The sequence below is a fragment of the Erythrolamprus reginae genome, chromosome 5, assembly GCF_031021105.1.
Source record: "Erythrolamprus reginae isolate rEryReg1 chromosome 5, rEryReg1.hap1, whole genome shotgun sequence".
NCBI lineage: Eukaryota > Metazoa > Chordata > Lepidosauria > Squamata > Dipsadidae > Erythrolamprus > Erythrolamprus reginae.
This window is the reverse complement of record NC_091954.1, coordinates 37,550,659-37,572,758: the sequence shown is the minus strand read 5'-3', so window position 1 is coordinate 37,572,758 and position 22,100 is coordinate 37,550,659. Positions and strand designations below refer to the sequence as shown.

The window sequence follows — 22,100 nt, the reverse complement described above, 5'->3', positions numbered from 1 at the left end:
CCATCCTTCCATTCAACTGTACACTTGGTACTGCCCTCTCCCGTAATGGCGGCAAAGGCTCCGCCTTCCCTTCTTCGTCGTCTTCTTCCAACTCCTCAACGGACTTTTGCGAACTCTTAATGGTAGATTCCTACTCAGCCCCTCCGTCCGCCCGCCCCCGCTCTTTCCTTCAAACGACGCCTCCTATTGGTTGCGGTCTGGCGTCCATGCCAATCAGGAAGCGGCTTCCATGGAGGAAGGGAATAAATACAAGATGGCTGCTCATATAAAACCAGGCGTCGGGCTTCTCCCTGGTGATGGAGGAATAGAGGCTTTAATCCGCGCGGCCCGCATTGTAGGTCGCTGCTGCTCGGAAGGGCGCCCGGAGAGGGGAGGGGGCCTCAGGCCGCCGTTAGGTACAGCCGCCTCTAGTAGCTCCTTGGCTTGCGGGACCGCGGCGTGCTTTCCTAAGGCCAGGCCGGGGTCCTGCCACCTCCTTCCTCCCCGAGTGGCTGGGGACTGTCTCCTGCTGGGCCGGGCTGTAGCTCCATCTCCTTCCCGCTATGGCGGTCTCCAGGTTGGTGTCAGGTAGTCGGTTTAGGGGAGTCGCCTTGTGGGCCGGGGCCCTCGGCGCTTGGTTTTCTTTCTTGCGAGTGGGGCAGGCCTCATGGGAGGCTTCTCGTTGGGTTGTGGGTAACCCCGGCTTTCCGCACACCTTGGGGGAAAGCCGAGGGAAAATTGTGTGGTGTGTGTGTTTTTTTCACGGGCTTTGAGGACTCACCCCCGTCGCTTTTATTTCCACCCCAAGGATCATCCCGCGTGTCATCTCTTGAATATCTCCGTAGCTTTAACTTTGGAAAGTGTCTTCTCGGTTGAAAAGGACATTGGGACCGCAATGAAATGATCGAGCCCGACGTGGGGGGGGGGAATTCATTCTATTTAAACTGCTGGTATGTGTGTGATATCTTGGTTTGGATGAAAATATGTGGGAAACGACGGTGGTGCGGATTTGGCGTGGGGGAGTGCCCTAATTTAATTCCCCATCTCCAAATATAATCGAGGAGGGTGGTGTGAGAATGATATTTTTTTCGGTCTCTTGCCCTGCCCATGCTCTCCTCGAGTTGTGTTGAACTGAACTGGATTTGCTTGGGATCCTTTCTGCTGCAGAATTTGGGGTGTGTGTGTATGTTCATCTCTCTTCAACTGCTGAAGTTTCAGTTTCTTTGGGTTTGCTTGGGCCTCTTTTTGAGATTTCCAAGCCAACAGTGTTCTTTTACAAATGAAGATATACATGCATGCATACATACATACATACATACATATGCTACTTGTGTTACTCCCACTGCTCTTCCTCAGAGAAGGGCGGCATACAAGTCTAATAAATAATAATTAAAAAAAATTGGTGGCTGTCAATACCTAAGTTCAGAGGGAATCTGAACTGCTTTCTGCTTTGATACATTCCTTAATAGAAGTTAAGTAGTTTCCTTAGCTGGCAAATAAGGATACTGTGAAGCTGATCATGAAGGGAGGAGAATTGTTAATTTATGAAAGCCCAAAATTGGGAATCTTGTAGCACGGACTTGCATCTGATTATGAGAGCTTGTAGCACAAGACATGCTTGTGCATTCTAATGAAGCATGTTAGTTGGAAAATATCCTACCAGACTCCTTTTGATATAGAGCTGGTAAATATGCCTGGATCCGAGCAGCAGGCAATGTCAGCTCTAGGATAGCTTCAATATTGCAATTTAGGTTCTAATATAAAACCATTTTTGTTATGTCATATTTAAAGTGGTTGAGCATCATATCTCAGATAGAATCTCTGCCCTTGGTCCTCATTTATTTAGTCTGTTCTAAACATTGGTGTGCGCCTGTTTGATTACACATGCTTTGAAAAATTAAGATCTAGTAACCAGTGTTCCCTCTAATTTTTTTGGGGGGTGGGCGGAAAAGTATAGTGTCTGAGCGACAGTCCCTTTGGGACTGGGCGGCACAGAAATAATAAATAAACAAACAAACAAATAAAAAACCCACCCTGTTTTGCCTCAGAGAATTTCAAAATAAAATACTGTACTGTGTGTCTATAACAGTGAGCTCATAATAGGGCAACTCTATCAATATCAAAATGCCACTTAAATAGTTGAGCTAGTTTCAAACTAGATTTTGATTTTCTTTCTCTCTTCCTTACTCCCATTCTTTTTCTTTTCTCTTTTCCTTCCTCTCTTTTTTCTATCTGTTTCTCTCTCTTCCTCTCTCTCTCCTTCCCTCTTACTCTTTCCCTCTCGGCTTCTGGGCAGGTTTGGAAAACTCTGAATTGATGATGATTTTTAAGTGAGCGATTGCTCACTGCTCAGCTTAGAGGGAACTATGCTAGTAACCCCCTATTTGAAGTTTGGATTGTTTTATTATTTTTTTTCCTGATTAGTTATAAGGCCATTTCATAGCTTTCTTTCATAAAGCTAATTGATGATGTTTGTTTCTGTCCATTTAAATTCCTCTTATGCTATATTTTTGTACGATCATTAACTGGCAGTTATGAGTTCTTGCTTTTACATGCATTATTATGTGGTTATTGTAGTGTACTACACTGACATAACTTTAGGAAATTCATAACTGAGTGGTGTTAAAAGTTGGTAAATTCAATCTTCTACTTACTTCACTTATTTGTAAAAACAGGAAAGATCTTTTTGAAGCCTGTAGTGCTCTTAATTCCTAATATAGACAGGAAAATGGACTGCACTTTGTGGTTGCTGCTATCAATTGCCCTTGTCTGTTTCAATAACCAAAAGTGAAAATAGTGATGTACAGCATGCAGGTTTGAGTTAGCCCAAAAACTGTTCTTAGTACAGTGATCCCCCGGGTATCGCGATCCCGATCATTGCGAACGGCTATATGGTGATTTTTCAACCCGGAAGTCAAAACACCATCTGCGCATGCGCGCCCTTTTTTTCTATGGCCATGCATGCGTAGATGGCGCCGGGCAGATCAGCTGCTGGACGGCTTCCCTGGGTCTTCCCCCTCTTGCTGGCGGGAGGGCGAGCGGCGGGCATCAGCGAGGAGTTTCCCCACCGCCCACGCAAACTCCTCGCTGCTGCCGCGCCCGCCGCTTGTCTTGTCCGCCCGCCGCTTGTCCGCCGCCTGCCTGCCCGCGTGCCCGCCGCTCGCCCGCCCGCGCCGTTCGCTCGCGCCGCTTCCCAGCTGAGTCCTGAAGCGAATTGGCTTCAGGACTCAGCTGGGAAGCGGCGCGAGCGAGCGGCGCGAGTGAACGGCTTGTCCGCCGCCTGCCTGCCCGCTCGCCCGCCCGCCGCTCGCCCACCCTTTGCCCGCCCACGCCGTTCGCTCGCGCCGCTTCCCAGCTGAGTCCTGAAGCGAATTGGCTTCAGGACTCAGCTGGGAAGCGGCGCGAGCGAACGGAGTGGGCGGGCGAAGGGCGGGCGAGCGGCAGTGAGGAGTTTGCGTGGGCGGTGGGGAAACCCCAATCTTCGGCTCCTCGCTGCTGCGGCGGAAGTAAAAACACCATCTGCGCATGCGCAGATGGTGTTTTTACTTCCGCAGCGCTACTTCGCGAAAAACCGATCATTGCGAGGGGTCCTGGAACGGAACCCTCGCAATGATCGGGGGACCACTGTATTTTAATGTTAGGGATACAGAGACTTTTACATGCATTGTATTAAATGTTGCATGATTGTATTAAAAGTTTGTGTTGACTAAACCGGAACAGGTTCTATTGAATATAATTTTCAAGATATGTGCATTACACATTTTTGTCTGAAACCTTTTCACATATGTAATATTTCAAAATGAATAATTGGTTGGCTGAAGTTCTGTAATGTTTCAATCTTTTAGTTGTTTACAAAGTAACAATGTGGAATACTGTGTTTGGTATAATAAAGCAGAATATTTCATTATAAATTTTAGTGCGAGGAACCACAGTGCAAAATTGTAAATATCTTTACAAACATTTCATGTGTGATTGTATTCAAACATTTAAAAAGCAAGATTTAAAACTGATGCAAACTAATGTAAGAAGGGCTGCTTCGCTCCTGTACTAAGGCTCCAGTCATCGCCTTGCCGTTCCTCTTCCTTGTATGAGAGGAGAAGGAGGGGGAGAGGGGTTGCAGGAGCTAAGCAGCTTTGTACCTGCCTTTGCACTACATTTACACATAAGGCAGCCTTCGCTTCCTGCCTCTTCAGGCTGGAGCTTACATCCTTCCCACTAGGCTGAAGAGCTGTGGGGTGGGATAGACATGGCAAGGTGATTGCTGGATCCTTAGAGCAGGAGAGAAGCTGTGTCCAAAGACCCTTTTAAGTGAGAAGTCACCTGCCCTCCGCGCATTTTGCTGTGCTTTGGCACTCACTTGAGGATCTCACAGTGCGTGCCACAACCAGCCAGAGAGTTGCAAGAGGGCGAGGAGGGTTGCCCAAAGGGAAGCTTCCACTGGGGTGACAATCATTCCTCAACAGAGAGAGGGAGAGAGAGATGAGAAAGGGAGAGAGATGGGAGAGGGAGAAGAATGGACAGATAGATAGAAAGAGAGATATATATACCTGTTTCCCATAGAAAAGAAAACAGCCACAAAACTTGGGTAGGCATGACTGGGGAGGTTCATGTGTCTCAGTGGGAGGGAGTGATATCAAGTTGGCCACACTCACACATGTTTTGTGGCTCCGGGTGTTTTGTTTGGAAATCGGTCCAAATCACTCTTTGCATTTTTAAGGTTGCCGGACCCTAGTTTTAAACTGTTCTTCCTCTGTTTTAAATTTTATGCAAAAATATATGCATTTTAGCAATTGCACATTCATTACCCGCACCCAATTGTATTTGAATTTTGTCTTACTTTATTTTGTACTATCGGTCTTGTTATTTATTTATTAAATTATTTATTAATTAATTAAATTTATAGGTCGCCCAACTCCTTCCAGACTTGGGGCAGCTCACAACAGCAATCTAAAAGACAGTTTAAAACCCAATAAGAAGCCATTTGTATCTTTTTGTGGCCGGATCTAGATGGTACCGCATTGATCAACAGCTATAGGCCTGCTGGCAGAGCCAAGTCTTCATGACTTTCCGGAAGGCCAGTAGGGTGGGGGCAGTATGGATCTCAGGAGGTGGTTGGTTCCAGATAGCCAGAGCTGCCACAGAGAAAGCCCTTCCCCGCAGCCCCGCCAAAAGACATTGTCTGGCTAACAGGACCCATTTTAAACCTTTCTTATGAGAAAATGATTGACAACTAATATCCTTCTGCTCTTATTTCTTTTTTTGATTTAATTTTAAATTTCCCTTTATGGTTTTTCTATCATTCCCAGTACATGAACCATCTTTGCCTGCTGTTTCTCTTTTATGATCTACTTCTTGAGCTGAGATCCACAAAGATGTTTTTGGGCACTATCTGGGTTAATATCTATTTCATATTTTCAGTACAATAAAATGATTTTAAAGTCCTCTTTGATTTTAATGTAGTGTGCTTTAAATATCCATGCCATACAAGCCTCAGGTCACATAACGTTCTAACTCAAGGACTCTTGTTTCTCAGCAACATCCATTCTTTCATCCAGCTGAAAAATACAGTTTCAAATCCAGTAAACCCAGTCTTCCTCTTTCCTTTGTAACTTGTAATATAATTAACTCTTGGTTTTCTCTCTCTTTGCTATATAAATTTAGATACATCTTTCTGCCATTGTTTGAATGGTGTGTCAGTTGTCAAAATAGATATTGTCAGAAAGAAATACGTTCTTGGCAAAACATTAATTTTTATCAGAGATTCTCTGTAACAGTTTTAATTCCTCCCATTTTAAAACCTCCTTAATTTCATTCTATATTACAAGTCTATGTTCATTCTATAATTATTTAGAAATAACATACAATTTATATTTATCATAGTTACATCCAAGTATTTTATTTTTTCACTCATAAAATCAATTTCTCCATCAGTTCTATTCTGTCTTTTAATTTTATATTGGTTGTTAACATTTCATCTTTTGATTATTATTTTTAAATCCTGCTAAGTCCTTTAATTTTCCCATTAATGTTTCTATTTTCTCTATTGGATCATCCAAAACTAATATCAGGTCATCTGCAAATGTCCTTAATGTGTAAGTTTCTTCTTAAATCTTAACTCTCTTGATTCTTGTGATATGTCTCTATTGAGTACTTCAAGAACTAAAATAAACAAGAATGGAAACAGCTGGCATCCTTTTTTCAGGACTCATTTAAAATCTCCTTATAAGATTTGTTATTTTTTATTACATTTGTATAGCCATCCCATGTCACTAGAACATGACTTGGGAGTATTTAACAATGAAATAAGACAATACAGTAATACCTCATGATACGAACTTAATTGGTGCAAGGAGGAGGTTCGTAAGACGAAAGGTTCGTAAGACGAAACATTGTTTCCCATAGGAAACAATGTAAAGTCAATTAATCCGTGCAACCAAAAAACGCCCCGCAAAAAAACGGCTTTTGGCGACTGCTGGGAAGCCGCACGGCTGTTTTAAAAGGTGACAGCCGGCCTGGGAGGCTTCCCAGCACCCCCCCGTTCGGGGGAGTGCTGGAAAGCCCCCCAGGCCGGCTGTCACCTTTTAAAACAGCCGCGCGGCTTCCCAGCTGTCTCCTGAAGCCGAACGCCAAAGCCGAACAACCTCCCGAACTGAACCCGGGGTTCAGAAAAATTTTGCCTTTTCTTACGAACTTTGTTCGAGTTACGAACCGGCGTTCGGGAGGCTTCTGGGAAGCCCCGCCGCCCGGCTGTCACCTTTTAAAACAGCCGCGCGGCTTCCCAGCAGTCTCCGAACGCCGGTTCGTAACTCGAAAAAAGTTCGTAAGAAGAGGCAAAATTTTTCTGAACCCCGGGTTCGTATCATGAATTGTTCGTAAGACGAGGGGTTCGTATCTTGAGGTACCACTGTAATATAAAAACAGTCATTATAAAAGTAATTATAAAATATGGACAATCATTAGTATCACAAACATAAATAATAATAAGTATGCACATCGGCCACAGTATGGGTGTCAGCTTAAAATGTTGCTGGTTTTCTGGAAGCCCTAAGCTCCACAATGTAACCAAATCTTGAGGGATCTCCTAAATATCAATAGGGATGGAGTTAATTTAATTTAGATGGTTGAGAGACTGCCCACAAGGCAGGTGCTACAGCAGAGAAGACTCACCACCTAGTACCCATCAGACATAGTCCTTTGTGATGCTACCTGAAGCATGCTTTCCCTGTTTTGATTTTATGGGATGGGATGATGTAATCAGGGAGAGGCAGTCCAGCGCAAAGAAGGGCTTTAAAAGTCAAAACTAGCATCTTGAATTACACTTAGAAACAAACTGGCAGGCAGTATAGAAGGGGAAACTGAGGTGAAACATATGCCATTCTAGACACACACATAACTGCCTGTGTGGCTGCATTCCACAACAGTTGAAGTTTCTGAATACATGTACTGTTCAAGAGAGCCTATTAGTAATTCAACCTGGATGTGACTAGAGCAGTGTTTCCCAACTAGTGTGCCACAGGACATGGTCAGGTGTGCCGCGAGCCCGGCCTGGCTGGAGCTTCCCTGGTGGTGACGGGAAGTGAACTTTTGGGGCCCGGTGGGAGGGCGCCGGCCACTGTAGTTTCTAAGCTGCGTGGGTGTGCGCCCGCACAGCCATTAGGAACCCCCCGCCCCCGCAGAATTTTTTGAAGTGGCGCAAAGCCACGCAGTCCTGAATCGCTCCCTTCTCCGGCCAGCAAAGTCGGCTGCCCAAGAAAGCGCCGCGTTTGAAAAGCGCACGTTTAAGAAGCGCGCCGCTTTCCCAGGCAGCCGGCTTGCTAGCCGGAGAAGCGAGCAATCCGGGATTGCGTGGCTTTGTGCCGTGATGACAACGGTGCGGTGGTGGCCTCCAAGCGCCGCCCTTCGTGGCGCCCCACCACCCGTTCCTGCAGTTAGAAGTTGGGCGGGGTACCGGGAGGCGGAGGCAGCGCGTGGCCGGGCGCTGAGCGCCATGGACACCTGGGAGGGCGAAGGGTTGAATGTGGCTGCTGCCTCTTAGGCGGAGGCGAAGGTGATGGCGGAGTCCACGCTGGGACCATGCGGGGCCGCTGATCCAGAGGGCCACGGACCGGCAAGCCGCCCTCCACTCTCTCTCCGCTCTCTCTCTCTCTTTCTCTCTGTTGCTGGCGTGGTGCACGAGAGAGAAAAGGAGGGGAGAGAGAAAGCAAGAGAAAAAGAAAGAGAAGGAAAGCAAGAGAGATAAGAGAGAGAGAGAGAGAAAGCAAGGGAGAGAGAGAGAAAGAGTGTGTGTGAGAGAAAGCAAGAGAGAGAGAGAAAGAAAGAAAGAGAGAGAGAGAAAGAAAGCAAGAGAGAAAGAGAAAGAGAAGGAAACAAGGGAGAAAGAGAGAGAAAGAAAGCAAGAGAGAGAGAAAGCAAGGGAGAGAGAAAGAAAGCAAGAAATAGAGAAAGAGAGAGAGGAAGAGAGAAAGAAAGCAAGAGAGAGAAAGAAAGAAAGAAAGAAAGAGAGAAAGAGAGAGAGAAAGCAATGGAGACAGAAAGAGAGAGAATGAGTGTGTGAGAGAGAAAGCAAGAGAGAATGAGTGTGTGAGAGAGAAAGCGAGAGAGAAAGAAAGCAAGAAAGAGAGAGGAAGAGAGAGAGAGAAAGCAAGAGAGAAAGAAAGCAAGAGAGAAAGAGTAAGAGAGAAGGAAAGCAAGAGAGAGAAAGGGAGAGAGAAAGAGAATAAAAGAGAGATAGCAAGAGAAAGAGAGAGAAAGAATGCAAGAGAGGGAGAGAGCAAGAAAGAGAGAAAGAGGGAGGGAAGGAGGGCGAGAGAAAGAGAAAAAAAGAAAGGAAGGAAGAAAGAAAGAAAGAGGGATGAAGAGAGAGGGAAAGAAAGAGGGAGGGAGAGAGAAATAGGGCGAAAGGGAGGGAGAGAGGGGTTTTTTGTCCAAACTTTTTTAGCCCCCTCGCTCCCCCCCACTCCCCCCCCCCCACTCAATGTTCTCCAGGATTTTGTAAGTGTGAATAATGTGCCGCGGCTCAAAAAAGGTTGGGAAACACTGGACTAGAGCATGGGTGACTGTGAGTAGAGCCCCCTGATCTAGAAAAGGCGCATCTGACACACAACATGAAGCTGTGAAAGGCCCTTCTAGCCATGAATGTCACTTGACTTATTATATACTGCCCCTGTAAGCCATAAGGATTTGCAGAATCCTTCCTTCCTTCCTTCCTTTCTTTCTCACAGACACGAACATACCTACCTACCTACCTATAGAGTTTCAGCTGATGCCACACCCAAACCTTAGCTGGGTGTACAGTATCTCCAAAAGGACCAGCTTTCCCCTTTCTGGCCCAGCCAGATCTTGGTGATGTGTGCCAAGTTGGCCCTTTCTACAGTGATTTTATTACTTATGAGGAAGGTCTTATTACAGACCATCCTGGCACTTAGAAGCAGAAGCCAGAACTTCTAAAGGTCTGCTCTCTGGGTGCTAAGGCTGAAACCAAGAAGCTAGAAGGTGAAATTGTCAGGAGACAATGGTCTTGTGTTTCCCAGGAAATGGCCCATTCCTTGTCTCCCGCTATATCTTCCCTTGCCCATCATAACCATAACCTCCGCACGCACACACCCATGGAAAGCCTATTCTGAAGTCCTACCCCATCAACATCAGGAACCTTTCTCCTTCATTCATCTCTGGCAGGGGAAGCTGGGTATCCCAAGGCCGCCTCTGCTTCACTAGTGCTCAGCACCATCAAGATACCCAGCTATCGCTCACCCCACTTACCAAAGGACATATATATTACTACAAACATTGATGCACACTAATACTTGTAGGAACCCTCACCTGATTCCCCAATATCTGGTAAAGGGTTCCCTTCCATTTACCAATTGCCAATCTCATTCTCTGCCTCTCATCCAAGACCAGGAGTTGTTTTATTCTTAGTTCTCCATTAACAATTATTTGTACTTTTGTGAAGTATAAATCCATCTTACCATTTAATTATCTCCAAGGTTCCTGCGTTCCAGAACCCAGAATAAGAAAGTCCAATTCAAATTGATAGACATTATCTGCACCTGTTCTGCTGGCGTGTCCCAACTGCCCGTAATTACAGGGTAATTGGTCCAAAAAGACACACACCACACAATAGAAGGAAAACCAAAAGTCTTTATCAACAGAAAAGCAGAAAAAACTCCCTTTTTAAATGTCAAAGGGATTTTATGGTACACACAAGGCACAGGTTAAATGAAATCCAATTTCTCACCCAGTAACTGGGAAATTGAGTCCAATTCCAAAGTCCAGAAAGTCCACATACAATCTTGAGCAGGGGAACAGCAAAACCACAATCTTGATGAAAGTATGAATCAGATAAACCTTTCCACGAGACTAAATCAGCACGCTGCTCTTTTTATCTGTAGCACTAATTACAGCAGCCCCACCCAACCTCAGGTGGCCTCACTTATCTCCTGTAATAATCCTTCAGTTCTCTCCTATGCATCACTCTACGCATGCCTGGGTCTGTCATACGTTCTTGTTCAGAATCCAGAGATGATAAGGATGATTGATCTCCTCCTGGGCTGTCTGCCAAACTCCCCTCTTCCCTGCTACTCACGCTTCCTTCATCAGAGGAGCCTTCGTCGGGAGATTCTATCGGGAGCAAAACAGGCCTGTGGCATGTGGATGTTTCCACCACATCCACCTCCACATTCCTTGGGGCAGGAGCTGGGCCAGAGCCAACCACAACAGCACCTAAGTATATCAAGGCAGCTTTGTTTGTCTTTATATAGTTTTGAGTAAAATATTAATTCTAATATTAGCTCTAATATTATCTCATAATTGTCTTAAATCAAAATTGATACTGGTCTTGAAGAGTAAAGTCCTATTAAATTCAACCTTTCTGGCAAAATAACTTATACTCTTTGTTGAATAAGGATATTGGTCAGTAATTTATTATTGAAATCAAATCTTGTTTCTTTTTAAGTATTAATGCTAAACTAGTTTCTTTCCAGCTACCAAGAATCTGTTGAATAATATTCATCATTTGTTCTAAAGGTTGTAAAAGTTTATCCTCAAAACATTTATAGTAAGAAACTGGCAGCCATCTGGACTAGATGTCTTTCCTGTTTCACACTTTTAAATAGTTTCACACAGATCCCTTATTGTTATAGGTCCATTCAAAATTTGATTCTCTAAAATCATAAATTTTGTTTATGCAAGTGTTCATCCTACTTTTCCAAGAATATTTTTTGCCTTTTGTATGTAGTATAATACTGATAAAACAAATTTTGAAAATTTGCATTATTTGTTATTATAACTACAGTAGAACCCCGACTTACGAGACTAATTGGTTCCGGAAGGAGGCTCGTAAGTCAGAACGCTCGTATGACGAAACATTGTTTCCCATAGGAAACAATGTAAAGTCAATTAATCCGTGCAACAACAAAAAAACCCGCTGCCGCCGAACGCGGAAGTTAGCGTTCAGAGACAGCTGCGAAGCGGCGCGCGTGTTTTAAAATGTGGCAGCCGGCCTGGGGGGCTCGGGGGCTTCCCCCCGAGCCCCCCAGGCCGGCTGTGACGTTTTAAAACACGCGTGCCGCTTTGCAGCTGTCTCCTGAAGCCGGAACGCTAACTTCCGCGTTCGGCTTCAGAAGACAGCTGCAAAGCGGCGCGCATGTTTTAAAACGTGGCAGCCGGCCTGGGGGGCTCGGGGGCTTCCCCCCGAGCCCCCCAGGCCGGCTGTGACGTTTTAAAACACGCGCGCCGCTTTGCAGCTGTCTTCTGAAGCCGGAACGCTAACTTCCGCGTTCGGCTTCAGAAGACAGCTGCAAAGCGGCGCGCGTGTTTTAAAACGTGGCAGCCGGCCTGGGGGGCTCGGGGGCTTCTTTCCTTCTTCAGTCCCTTCCCTCCCTCCCTTTCCTTTTTTGTCTTTTTTCCTTCCTACCATCTTTCTTTGTCTCTCTTCCTTTCTACCATCTTTTTTTTCTTTCTGTCTTCCTTCTTTCCTAACTCCTTCCTTTCTTCCCTCTCTCCCTCCCTCTTTCCTTGCTGCCCACTTCCAACAGGACTCTGGATTCTCCCTTCTTAACCGGGCAGTTGCCGATTTTTTGCTGTTTAGCGCTCCAACGCTGCGCTAAACAGAAAGAAGCTGCAACTGCCCGGTTAAGAAGGGAGAATCCACCCCGTAGCCAAACGGGTTTTTTACTGTTTAGCGCAGCGTTCTAGCGCTAAACAGTAAAAAAGCCGTTTGACTACGGGGTGGATTCTCCCTTCTTAACCGGGCAGTTGCAGCTTCTTTCTGTTTAGCGCTCGAACGCTGCGCTAAACAGAAAGAAGCTGCAACTGCCCGGTTAAGAAGGGAGAATCCACCCCGTAGCCAAACGGCTTTTTTACTGTTTAGCGCAGCGTTCTAGCGCTAAACAGTAAAAAAGCCGTTTGGCTACGGGGTGGATTCTCCCTTCTTAACCGGGCAGTTGCCGATTTTTTGCTGTTTAGCGCTCCAACGCTGCGCTAAACAGAAAGAAGCTGCAACTGCCCGGTTAAGAAGGGAGAATCCACCCCGTAGCCAAACGGCTTTTTTACTGTTTAGCGCAGCGTTCTAGCGCTAAACAGTAAAAAAGCCGTTTGGCTACGGGGTGGATTCTCCCTTCTTAACCAGGCAGTTGCAGCTTCTTTCTGTTTAGCGCTCGAACGCTGCGCTAAACAGAAAGAAGCTGCAACTGCCCGGTTAGGAAGGGAGAATCCACCCCGTAGCCAAACGGCTTTTTTACTGTTTAGCGCAGCGTTCTAGTGCTAAACAGTAAAAAAGCCGTTTGGCTACGGGGTGGATTCTCCCTTCTTAACCGGGCAGTTGCAGCTTCTTTCTGTTTAGCGCTCGAACCTTTTAAAACACGCGAACCTTTTAAAACACGCGCGCCGCTTTGCAGCTGTCTCCTGAAGCCGAACGCGGAAGTTAGCGTTCCGGCTTCAGGAGACAGCTGTGAAGCGGCGCGCGTGTTTTAAAAGGTTGCAGCCCCCCCCCCCAGCCCCCCAGGCCGGCTGCAACCTTTTAAAACGCGGGATACGAGCGCCAAGGAGCTGTCTCCTGAAGCCGAACGCGGAAGTTAGCTTTCGGCTTCAGGGGACAGCTCCTTGGCGCTCGTATCCCGAATGTGAGCTCGGGAGGCGAACAAAAATGTCGCTCCTCTCCCAGCTCTTATCTCGAGTAGCTCGTAAGTAGAGCTGCTCGTATGTCGAGGTTCCACTGTATTTGTTGTAACTTTCATGTTGCCTTCTTTTTTCAACTTATATTACTACCCATTTCTCCTGTGCACTGCTAAGGAGACTCCAAACATGGGTTAACTCCATTAGTTAATTGATTGAATTAAACACGCCCTCTCTCTTTGCTCTAGCTGCTGTGATGATTCAGTTTTTCTACTCAGAGTAAGAGGGGCGTAATATTTTAGCTGAGCTATCATTTTTACAAATAAAGGAAAGCGACTGAAGTTCTCATACTTGGACTTTTCCTGAGTGCAAAAGATTACTTACTTGCTGCAGTCATGTGTGCAAGTTGACTAATAAGCTGGCAAGAACCTCCACCGCCAAACATCTGATGCAGCCAGATTCTCTGCCTTATGGGGCTATACTCAAAGTGGAGCAGCCATAGGCAGAGGCAGGTCCTCTCCGGTTTTTTGCTGGACGATCAAGTGGTCATTTTGAAGGCTCTGTGCTCCAGCTGCGAAGACTGCCAGGGAGGCTTGTTTTTGCCTCCATAATTGGCGGTGGCCATTTTTTTTGTGCTGGCTGCAATCTGCCTGTTAGGCAGATTTTGTCATAGGGGCCATTTTTTTTGGCCATTCTGGTAGTTTTCGAGCACAATTAGTGACAGTAGCCAATTTGACAGGCCATTATGGCTGCGCAAATGGTGGGTGCCATTTTGTTGCCGTTTTTCTGCCTTAGAAGTCTCTTCATAGCTACTCTCTCTGTAGAAGCTGATCTCTTGCTGCAATTTCACAGAGCATTGCTTATTACTGCTTCTTGCCACTGTTATTTCCTAGAGCCTGGCTGAGTGCTGTTTTTGGAGATCCGTGGGACAGAGTTGATCATCTCCTCACCTAGGCACAGTACAGGAGTCCCTGCTTGTGGGTATTACTCCTTCAGCCCTAGGGCTGTGTAGTGACTTAACGTAAGTGGGTGTTCAAGGGCTTGTTGGCATTTTACCATGTCTGGAAAGTCTGATAAGAGTCAGGAGACCTCTTCTTCTTCTGGCCATAAAAAAGACCTCAAAGTCTACTGAGAAACAGGCTTCTGCACCAGCATTAAAAGATGCTGAGAGGAGACTCAGGGACTTAGAAAAGCAATTTGCAAAGGCCCAGAAGCAGGCAGAGGTGCCTTTGTCACAGACACCGCAACCTCTGCTCCTAATTTTGCTGCAGCACAGCCACTTCCACAGCCTGGGCCATGCAGGCATCTATTGAGGATATCTGTCGAGCAGCCACGTGGACTACCCCATCTCCATTAGTCAAACATTACAAATTGGACATGCTTTCCTTGGCTGAGGCAGCCTTCAGCAGAAGGGTCTTCTCCACCTCTGCTCCCCTGGACTGGACTGGTCTTGCCCACAAAACATAAGCTTGGGTATATTCCATACTTGGACTCTCTTTATCAGTGCCCAGGAGAAGTATGAACTACTTGAACGGTCTTCTCTGGGCACTGCAGGGAGAGTCCAAACCTGTCCTGGCTTCGGGGTCCAGGGTGGCTGGATTTTGGCTCCCATTATTCTCCTTATATGGATGTACGCGCCTTCATTGAAAAACTGAATCATCTCAGTCGGTGGAGCAGAGAGAGAGGGGGCATGTTTAATTCAATTAACTCAGTCCCCATGACATCCAATGATGTTAACCCATGCTTTGACTCTCCTCCGCAGCGTTCAGAGAAGACCATTCGGATAAGCCAACACTACTTCCCTATTTGCAAGTTCAATCTTTCTTTGTTTGACATAGTTCATCTTTATTTCTGTCTTTCTCACTATTAACATACTGTAGATCAGGAGTGTCAAACTCAATTCCATTGAGGGCCGTATTGGGGTTGTGTTTGACCTTGGGGGGCTGGAGTAGGCCAGATCAACATCATTCGTGTCAGAGGTGCCTCTAGTGGACTGAGGACTCTGTCATAGAAAATGAGTCCTTTCTCAGTTGTGATGGCCTCCGGAAACCCTCTGCCAGTGAAAACAGAGCTCGGGAGAGCCACGTGCAGCCCTCTCAAGTTCTGTTTTCATTGGCAGAGGCACCATGGGACAGTCCTTCACTCAAGGTGTCCAGCAAACCTGGAAAACAGGGAAATCAGGGAATTATCAGGGAAATTGGCGGTTCGGGAAATATCGGGGAATTAACAGGGAATTCGTGAAAAAAACAGAATAAATCGGGGGGAAACAAACTATTAAAATGTTTAAAAGTCAGGAAAAATCATGTTAAAAAAAACGAATCGCGCTGCCTGGCAGTCAGGCAAAAATTAGCATAACTGTGGCAATAACTTGCTTCCTCAGCTACTGATATTTCTCCACGGCTTAGCCATTTAGTATGACATCATCTATGACCGCACCTTAATTAGATCGCAAGTTACAGGGAATTGTCACTGTTTCCACAGTGGCCGCACTGGCCAGGTCTCAGCACCCTGTGGGCCGGATCTGGCCCCTTGACTTTGAGTATGGCACTTCTGCTGTAGATAATTGCCTCTTTAAAAGCTTATTTTGGTAATAGTTGTTATCACTGGGGATTGTTAAATTATTCTTACTTTTTATATTTCATACAAAATCATTTGTATTTTATTTTGCCTTTCTTTTTTGAATTTACTGTTACACTGTGTAAAATATCACTTTACAAAATCTTTACTGCATCCCAAGCCATTCTTTTTTCTGTACCTTTATTGAGATTGTTCTTAAGAAAATCCCTTGATTTTGTAAAAAATACCCTTCTTTTTACAATCCTCCACTACTGTTTCTTTTTGTAACATCATCTCGTTCAGTCTCCACCTAAAAGATCCATTCTTCCTTTTAAAAATTGAAGTCACTGGATTGTGATCTGAAAAAGCTTTTGATAGATAGCGTCTCCAGTTTATAAACATGAATAACCAAAATCTTAAAATCCAGACCATATCAGTTCTTGAAAAAAATCTCTGTCTTTCCAAAAACAAATGCCTTGTTCTGAGCCATGATTTTTATATCTCTACTTATCAAAAAAATAAATAATGATCAAATCTTTGGTAGTTTATCCTGTGCATTGATATTTTCCCATAAATTTTATTTTTTTGTAGAGAAACCATTCCACTCTCCCATAAGGCAACAGTTCTCATATTAAAAATCCAATAATTTATCCATAAGTCCTTTATAAAATGCTGTTTTATTATCATTAGGGATATAAATTTGTTGTATCAAAATCTTGCCGCCCTGTAGATTAATTTGTGCCCTCTCATATCAGCCATGATAATCAAGTTGTTTTAGATTGATGTATAAAACAACTCCATTTTATTTCATTCTTGCTGAAATAAATTCGTCACTCAGATTTTTGTGACTCAATTTTTTCTATCTTTCCCCCCAATACACGTGTTTTACAAGCAATCACATCCTGTTTTTTCTCTTTAAAATGTTTTTTTCAGAGGTAATTGTTCCATTTATATTAATAAACATTTATAGTATCCTGTGAGCCACCCCGAGTGTTCAGAGAGGGGCAGCATACAAATCTAAATAATAATAATAATAATAATAATAATAATCATCATCATCATCATCATCATCATTATCATCCAAAGTTTAGCCAAGATTTTAGAAAAAATCAATACCTTTATGATAGACTTTGAGACAAGTCATTGCAGGATGCTAAGATGTCTGACTGCCTTTGCATTGTTTATTGTTTTTTATACAGTTTTGCAAGCAGCAAAAGGTAGAAGAAAGTAATAGCATTTTTACGGGTGAATTCTCCTTGCTGATCCTTAAGAACATACTGTTGATACAACCTAGATGAGATCACATAGCAGCCAGAGATAGTGTCCTATGTCATTCTGGCTATGTGAACTAGGTGAGATCATATAGGTATGAGAGGCTTGTTTGAGGTAGGCAGTTTTTTGCACACAACCTCTACATCTTTAGAAACCAACATGGAATTTTTTCCTCTGGCTTTCCCAAAGGTGCTTTTTTGGGAGACAACTGGACTTTCTTGTTTTTTCTTTGAAGACATTTTGCTTTTCATCCAAGAATCTTCTTCAGCTCTGACAGGATAGTGAGGATTTACTGGTATATTCCTTGCAGACAGCTGTCATTTGCATCCTTTTAGAGGATCATTGAAGCACTTGGAGGTTTACCTGTGTTTTCAGGGTCACCTGATTAGTTCTCCTGCTTCCTACTGTAGTCTCTGGAAAGCCATTCCTACTCCCACACCATTCAAATTGTGTTCATCCCAAATTGTATAGTTAAAAGTCTATAGAGATTCTCAGTCATCCAGATCATGGTTGTCTCAAAGGTGCTTTTTCAGGAAGCTGGACTTGCTTGTTTTTTTCTTTGAAGACGTTTTGCTTCTAATCCAAGATGATTGCTATTCTGTCAGGGCTGAAGAAGGTTCTTTGTACAAAATACATTTGTAAATAGCAAAAATAAAGATTAAACTTCCCACAAAGGTCTAATAATTATAATAATTAGACCCTTTGTTAGAATGCTGATTGTTTATTAGGACAATAGATAAGTTTTGGATGTCTAACAAAATAATGTAGGGATAAGCTAAGCTAAACTATGGGACTGTAACTGTAGAGAGCTAATTGGGACGAAAGAGTTTCAGATAGACAAAAGCAAAACAAAAAAATAGGCATACATTTACTTTCACTGTTGTAATTGACATGCTTTCACTTACTTATAAATGGTAACCACAACAAAAGCTGCCAAATTAGGAGGAGGACAGAAAGGTTCACAAGAACAGCTAGTCTAACTAGAGCTTTTCACCAGATTTGTTGCAGAAAAGTTTGAGGAGCTTGGCAACCCTTGCTTACAGTTTGAATGTTATTTTAAAAAGGACATGATGGATTTGGAGGAATAAACATGAAAGAAGTTCCTAAGAAAATTGAAGAACGTTGGACAATTGGTTGGAGAATAAAACAAATGCTGACAAAGTAAAAGTTTTGAAAAGTAAGGCAGAGTTATAAATAGAGAGAAAGATATAGTCAACTTGGCATTACTGGAAATGAGAAAAATGGAATTTTATTTAAGACTACAAAAGAACAAGGAATGTATATTATACAAAGGGTTGTTAACTCTTAATTTTTCACATTGGCACCGAGATGGAAATTGATAAGTTTATAGGATTAATACATTTACTTAAAAAATCCAATTTATTAATCTTATTTGTTAAATTTATTTGCCATTTATCTTTCCATGAGCTACTCTGGGTGGCTTCAAATAATAGGAAAATAAAAGGAATGTAAACAGGACAGAAGTAAAATAATTAAACAGTAAAACGATGGCGAAGACAAAGAGAATAATACATCAATATAATAACAGAGAAAAATGGATGTGTGAATAGCAGGGAGGGGAGGTGGAATCTGCCATCAACCTAGCAGTCACCTCCAGGGTATAATTCCCCTACTTGGTCACAAAGCAAACTGACAGAACCATGTCTCCAGGCTCTTGAGGAAGAATAGGAGGGTTTGGGAGGATCTTACCTTAGAGGCCATGATGTACCAAAGGACACGGTGTTGCAGCAGAGAAGACTTTTCTTCTGTATCTTGAAAGTTTGAGTTCTGTGACAGATGGGGTCCAAAGTAGGTTCTCCCTGTCAGCATCTAAGAGCCGAGGTGGCGCAGTGGATAGAGTGCAGTACTGCAGGCCATTAAAGCTGACTGCTAGATCTTCAGGTCAGCGGTTCAAATCTCATCACTGGCTCAAGGTTGACTCAGCCTTCCATCCTTCCCAGGTGGGTAAAATGAGGACCTGGATTGTAGGGGCAATATGCTGGCTCTGTTAAAAAGCGCTATTGCTAACATGTTGTAAGCCACCCCGGTATTTTTAAAAAATGAATAAATAAACAATAAATAAATGAGTAGGACAGGCTTGTCCTAGTGCAGCGGTCCCCAAACTACGGCCCGCGGGCCACATGTGGCCCACTGAGGCCATTTATCCAGCCCGCGGGTGAGTGACAGCCCACCAGATTTTACACCTCCTTCCAGCGCTGCTAACAGTCCGCTGCTGGGGGGGGGTTTATTTTGGTGCGAAGGTCCTCGCGCCCTTTAAGTTGCACTTTCGGTTTGGCCTTTTAGCCAGCCGTTTAGTGCTTTTCAGTCCACCGCTTGATCCTGGAGTGGGCTTTGAGTCTCTCAGGCTAAATTCTCCACCGGCTGCGCCTCCAACCAGTGTGCCTTGGTTACTTTATTTAAGTTCAGGGAGGCCTGCCACGCTGCATTTGAGGACACGAACTCTGGTCCCGTCCAGATTGCCCTTAAGTCGCAGTAGCTCCTGGGCCTAGGAGCAGGATCCCATTCCTCTTGGGAAAGCTTTTTAAAAGAACTTCTCCCCCCAAAGATTTTTGGCTCAAGTCTTGTCTTCTGTAAACATTTCAGACTATGACTTCTTTTCCCAAGAGAGGCACAACTAAAGGTCCCAGAGAGGCTAGGCCTACAGGCAATGAGATTACTAGTATTCCCCAGGCCTCCTCCTCCTCCTCTTCAGGAGCCCACTCTTTGGCCAAGTCCACCAGGGCTGAGAAGAGAAGGGACCTAGCCCTTCAAAAAATACATGATAAATCAGCAAAACATTTAAAAGTGCAGGCCCGAGTGCACATCAATCCTGACCCCCCAGAGGCTCCTAACCTGCCTCTTTCTGGTGTCACTGTGTTATCTCTGGATGAGCCAAACCTAAACAGACCCTAACTTAACCTATGGGGCTTAGGTCCAGAGGAACCAGATATAACGGAAGATTCCTCCCAGCTAGAAACCTCTCAGGCCTTCAGGGACTCTTCTGCCATTCCTGCTGATATCTCTAATCTACCTCCGGAGTTTCAAGCTATTTTTTCTGTATTGTCTAAGGCCATTGATGCCAAACTCTCGGCCATCAATGTGCCCTCCTTGTCTCATCCACCTCCACGACCCTCCCATCCCTTGAGCTCTCCTTCATCCTTCAGAGCTCCAATCAATGAGGATTCAGATTCTTCCCAGGAAGACGATGAGGACGGATATGTAGAAGGGGATGACGACCCTTTTCAAGGTCTGTCGGAAGACGAGGAATCTCAAATTAAGATTCCAGCCCCAGCTACCATTTTTCCCTCTCAACTTTTCAAATCTCTTCTTCTCAAGGCAAGAGTATCCACGGGTTTAGCTGGCCAGGAAAAGCAGGCTACTCCTTCCACAGATCTTCCGGAGGAGAACTTACCCTACTTCATGGAAGAACAGGAAGATAACGAGGTAATTCCTATGCCAAAATTGTTCAAGGATGCCTACTTAAGCAGTGGGAACATCCAGCATCTGGCCTTAACCCCACTTCCAAGGACAAAACATTATACAAGCTCTCTCCTTCATATGAAGAACTCCTAGCCTGTCCTAAGCCTGATGAACCGGTCAAAACCCTCTACTCTGTTGCAGCCATGCCTGGTGAAGCAGAGGAGGTTCTCCGTCCAGAAGACAAGCGGCTTGAGCAAATGCTCAAGAGAGGGTTCGTTGCAGACTCCTGGGCCATTAAAAGTGCCGCAGCTGCATCATTCTTTTCCAGAGCTATGCTCTTGTGGCTTCGTCAACTCCAGCAGCATCTTCCTCCCAATGATCTCAGGGGCCAACAGGACTTCAACAAGATCTTTGCTGCCGCCCAATATGTGGCAGATGCTACACTGCAATCTTCCAGATTTGCAGCCAGGTCGGTAGCGGCCTCTACAACGGCCAGAAGACTTCTATGGCTTCGCCCTTGGCAGGCAGGAGTAAGACAAAAATGGCAATTAGCCATGGGTCCATTGAAACGTGATCTCCTCTTCGGAGACCTTCTGGATCCCCATCTCACAGAAACCACGGACAAGAAAAAAGTTTTGGGGCCAACCACCAAGAAGACCACCAAAACGCAGTCCTTTCGTCGCCCAGGGCGTCAACAGGATCAGGGGCTTGTCTTTCAAAGGAATCCAGGTCAGTATTCCCCGCGCTTTCGATCCCAAACTAGGAATTCCAGAGGTAGAGGATTCCGCTACCAAAGAGGAGCTTCTTCAAACAGGGCTTCCAAAAAACCTAGATGGTAAGTTACCTTCCTTTCCCATAGGCGGTCGCCTTGCCTGTTTTTCCTCCAGATGGTGCCGCTCTTGCAAGGATCCCTGGGTCATTGATACGGTAGAAAGGGGTCTCCGTTTAGAGTTTATTTCTCCCACCCCTAAACGTTTTATTTCTTGTCCCTCTCCCAGTTCTTCCCCATCTCGTATCCGGATGGAGGAAGCTATTTCTCATTTATTATCTATCAAAGCCATTCAATAGGTCCCCTCTCTCCAGAGAGGCCGGGGTTTTTATTCCATCCTTTTTATGGTCCCTAAGACCTCTGGAGGTTGGAGAGCCATTCTGGATCTCAAAAATCTGAACCAATTTATCAAATATAGAAAATTCAAAATGCATTCCCTGACATCCATTTTAGCCGCCCTTCATCCAGGGGGCTTCATGGTCTCCTTGGATCTCACAGAAGCCAATCTCCATATTCCCATTGCCAAATGCCATAGAAAATTCTTACGTTTTGCCTTCCAGGGCAGACACTTTCAGTATAGGGCTATGCCATTTGGGCTTTCCTCAACCCCTAGAGTCTTTACCAAACTCTTGGGATCCCTGGCGGCTCATATCCGGGCCACGCCCATCCATATTTTATGTTATTTAGATGACATTTTAATTCATGGAAATTCTAAAGATGGAGTAGCTGCAGATCTTTCTTCCACCATGTCGGTTCTACAGAACCATGGTTTTTCCATTAATTTCGGTAAGAGCCACCTTCGGCCATCCACTTCCATTCTACATCTGGGAACCATCATTAATTCACGGATGTCCCAGGTTTTCCTCTCTTCTGAGAGAAAACACAGCATAGGGGATCTTATTTCACGTATTCTATCTCAACAATCAGCCTCCATAGTCACCCTATCCTCCCTACTGGGAAAGATGGTGTCGTGCATTGGCATTATCCCCTG

General features: G+C 44.7%; 1 protein-coding gene across 2 annotated transcripts in view; it reads left to right on the top strand.

Annotated features, from left to right (window-relative positions):
* The first annotated feature begins 229 nt into the window (after positions 1–229).
* The window catches only part of BTAF1 (B-TFIID TATA-box binding protein associated factor 1), a 98,673-nt gene continuing 76,802 nt past the window's right edge, over positions 230–22,100 (top strand). For both annotated transcript variants that reach the window (XM_070752414.1, XM_070752413.1), the window contains exon 1: positions 230–556. In XM_070752414.1, the coding sequence (XP_070608515.1) occupies positions 543–556 (14 nt within the window). In that variant the 5' untranslated portion in view covers positions 230–542. The remainder of the gene's footprint in view (positions 557–22,100) is intronic.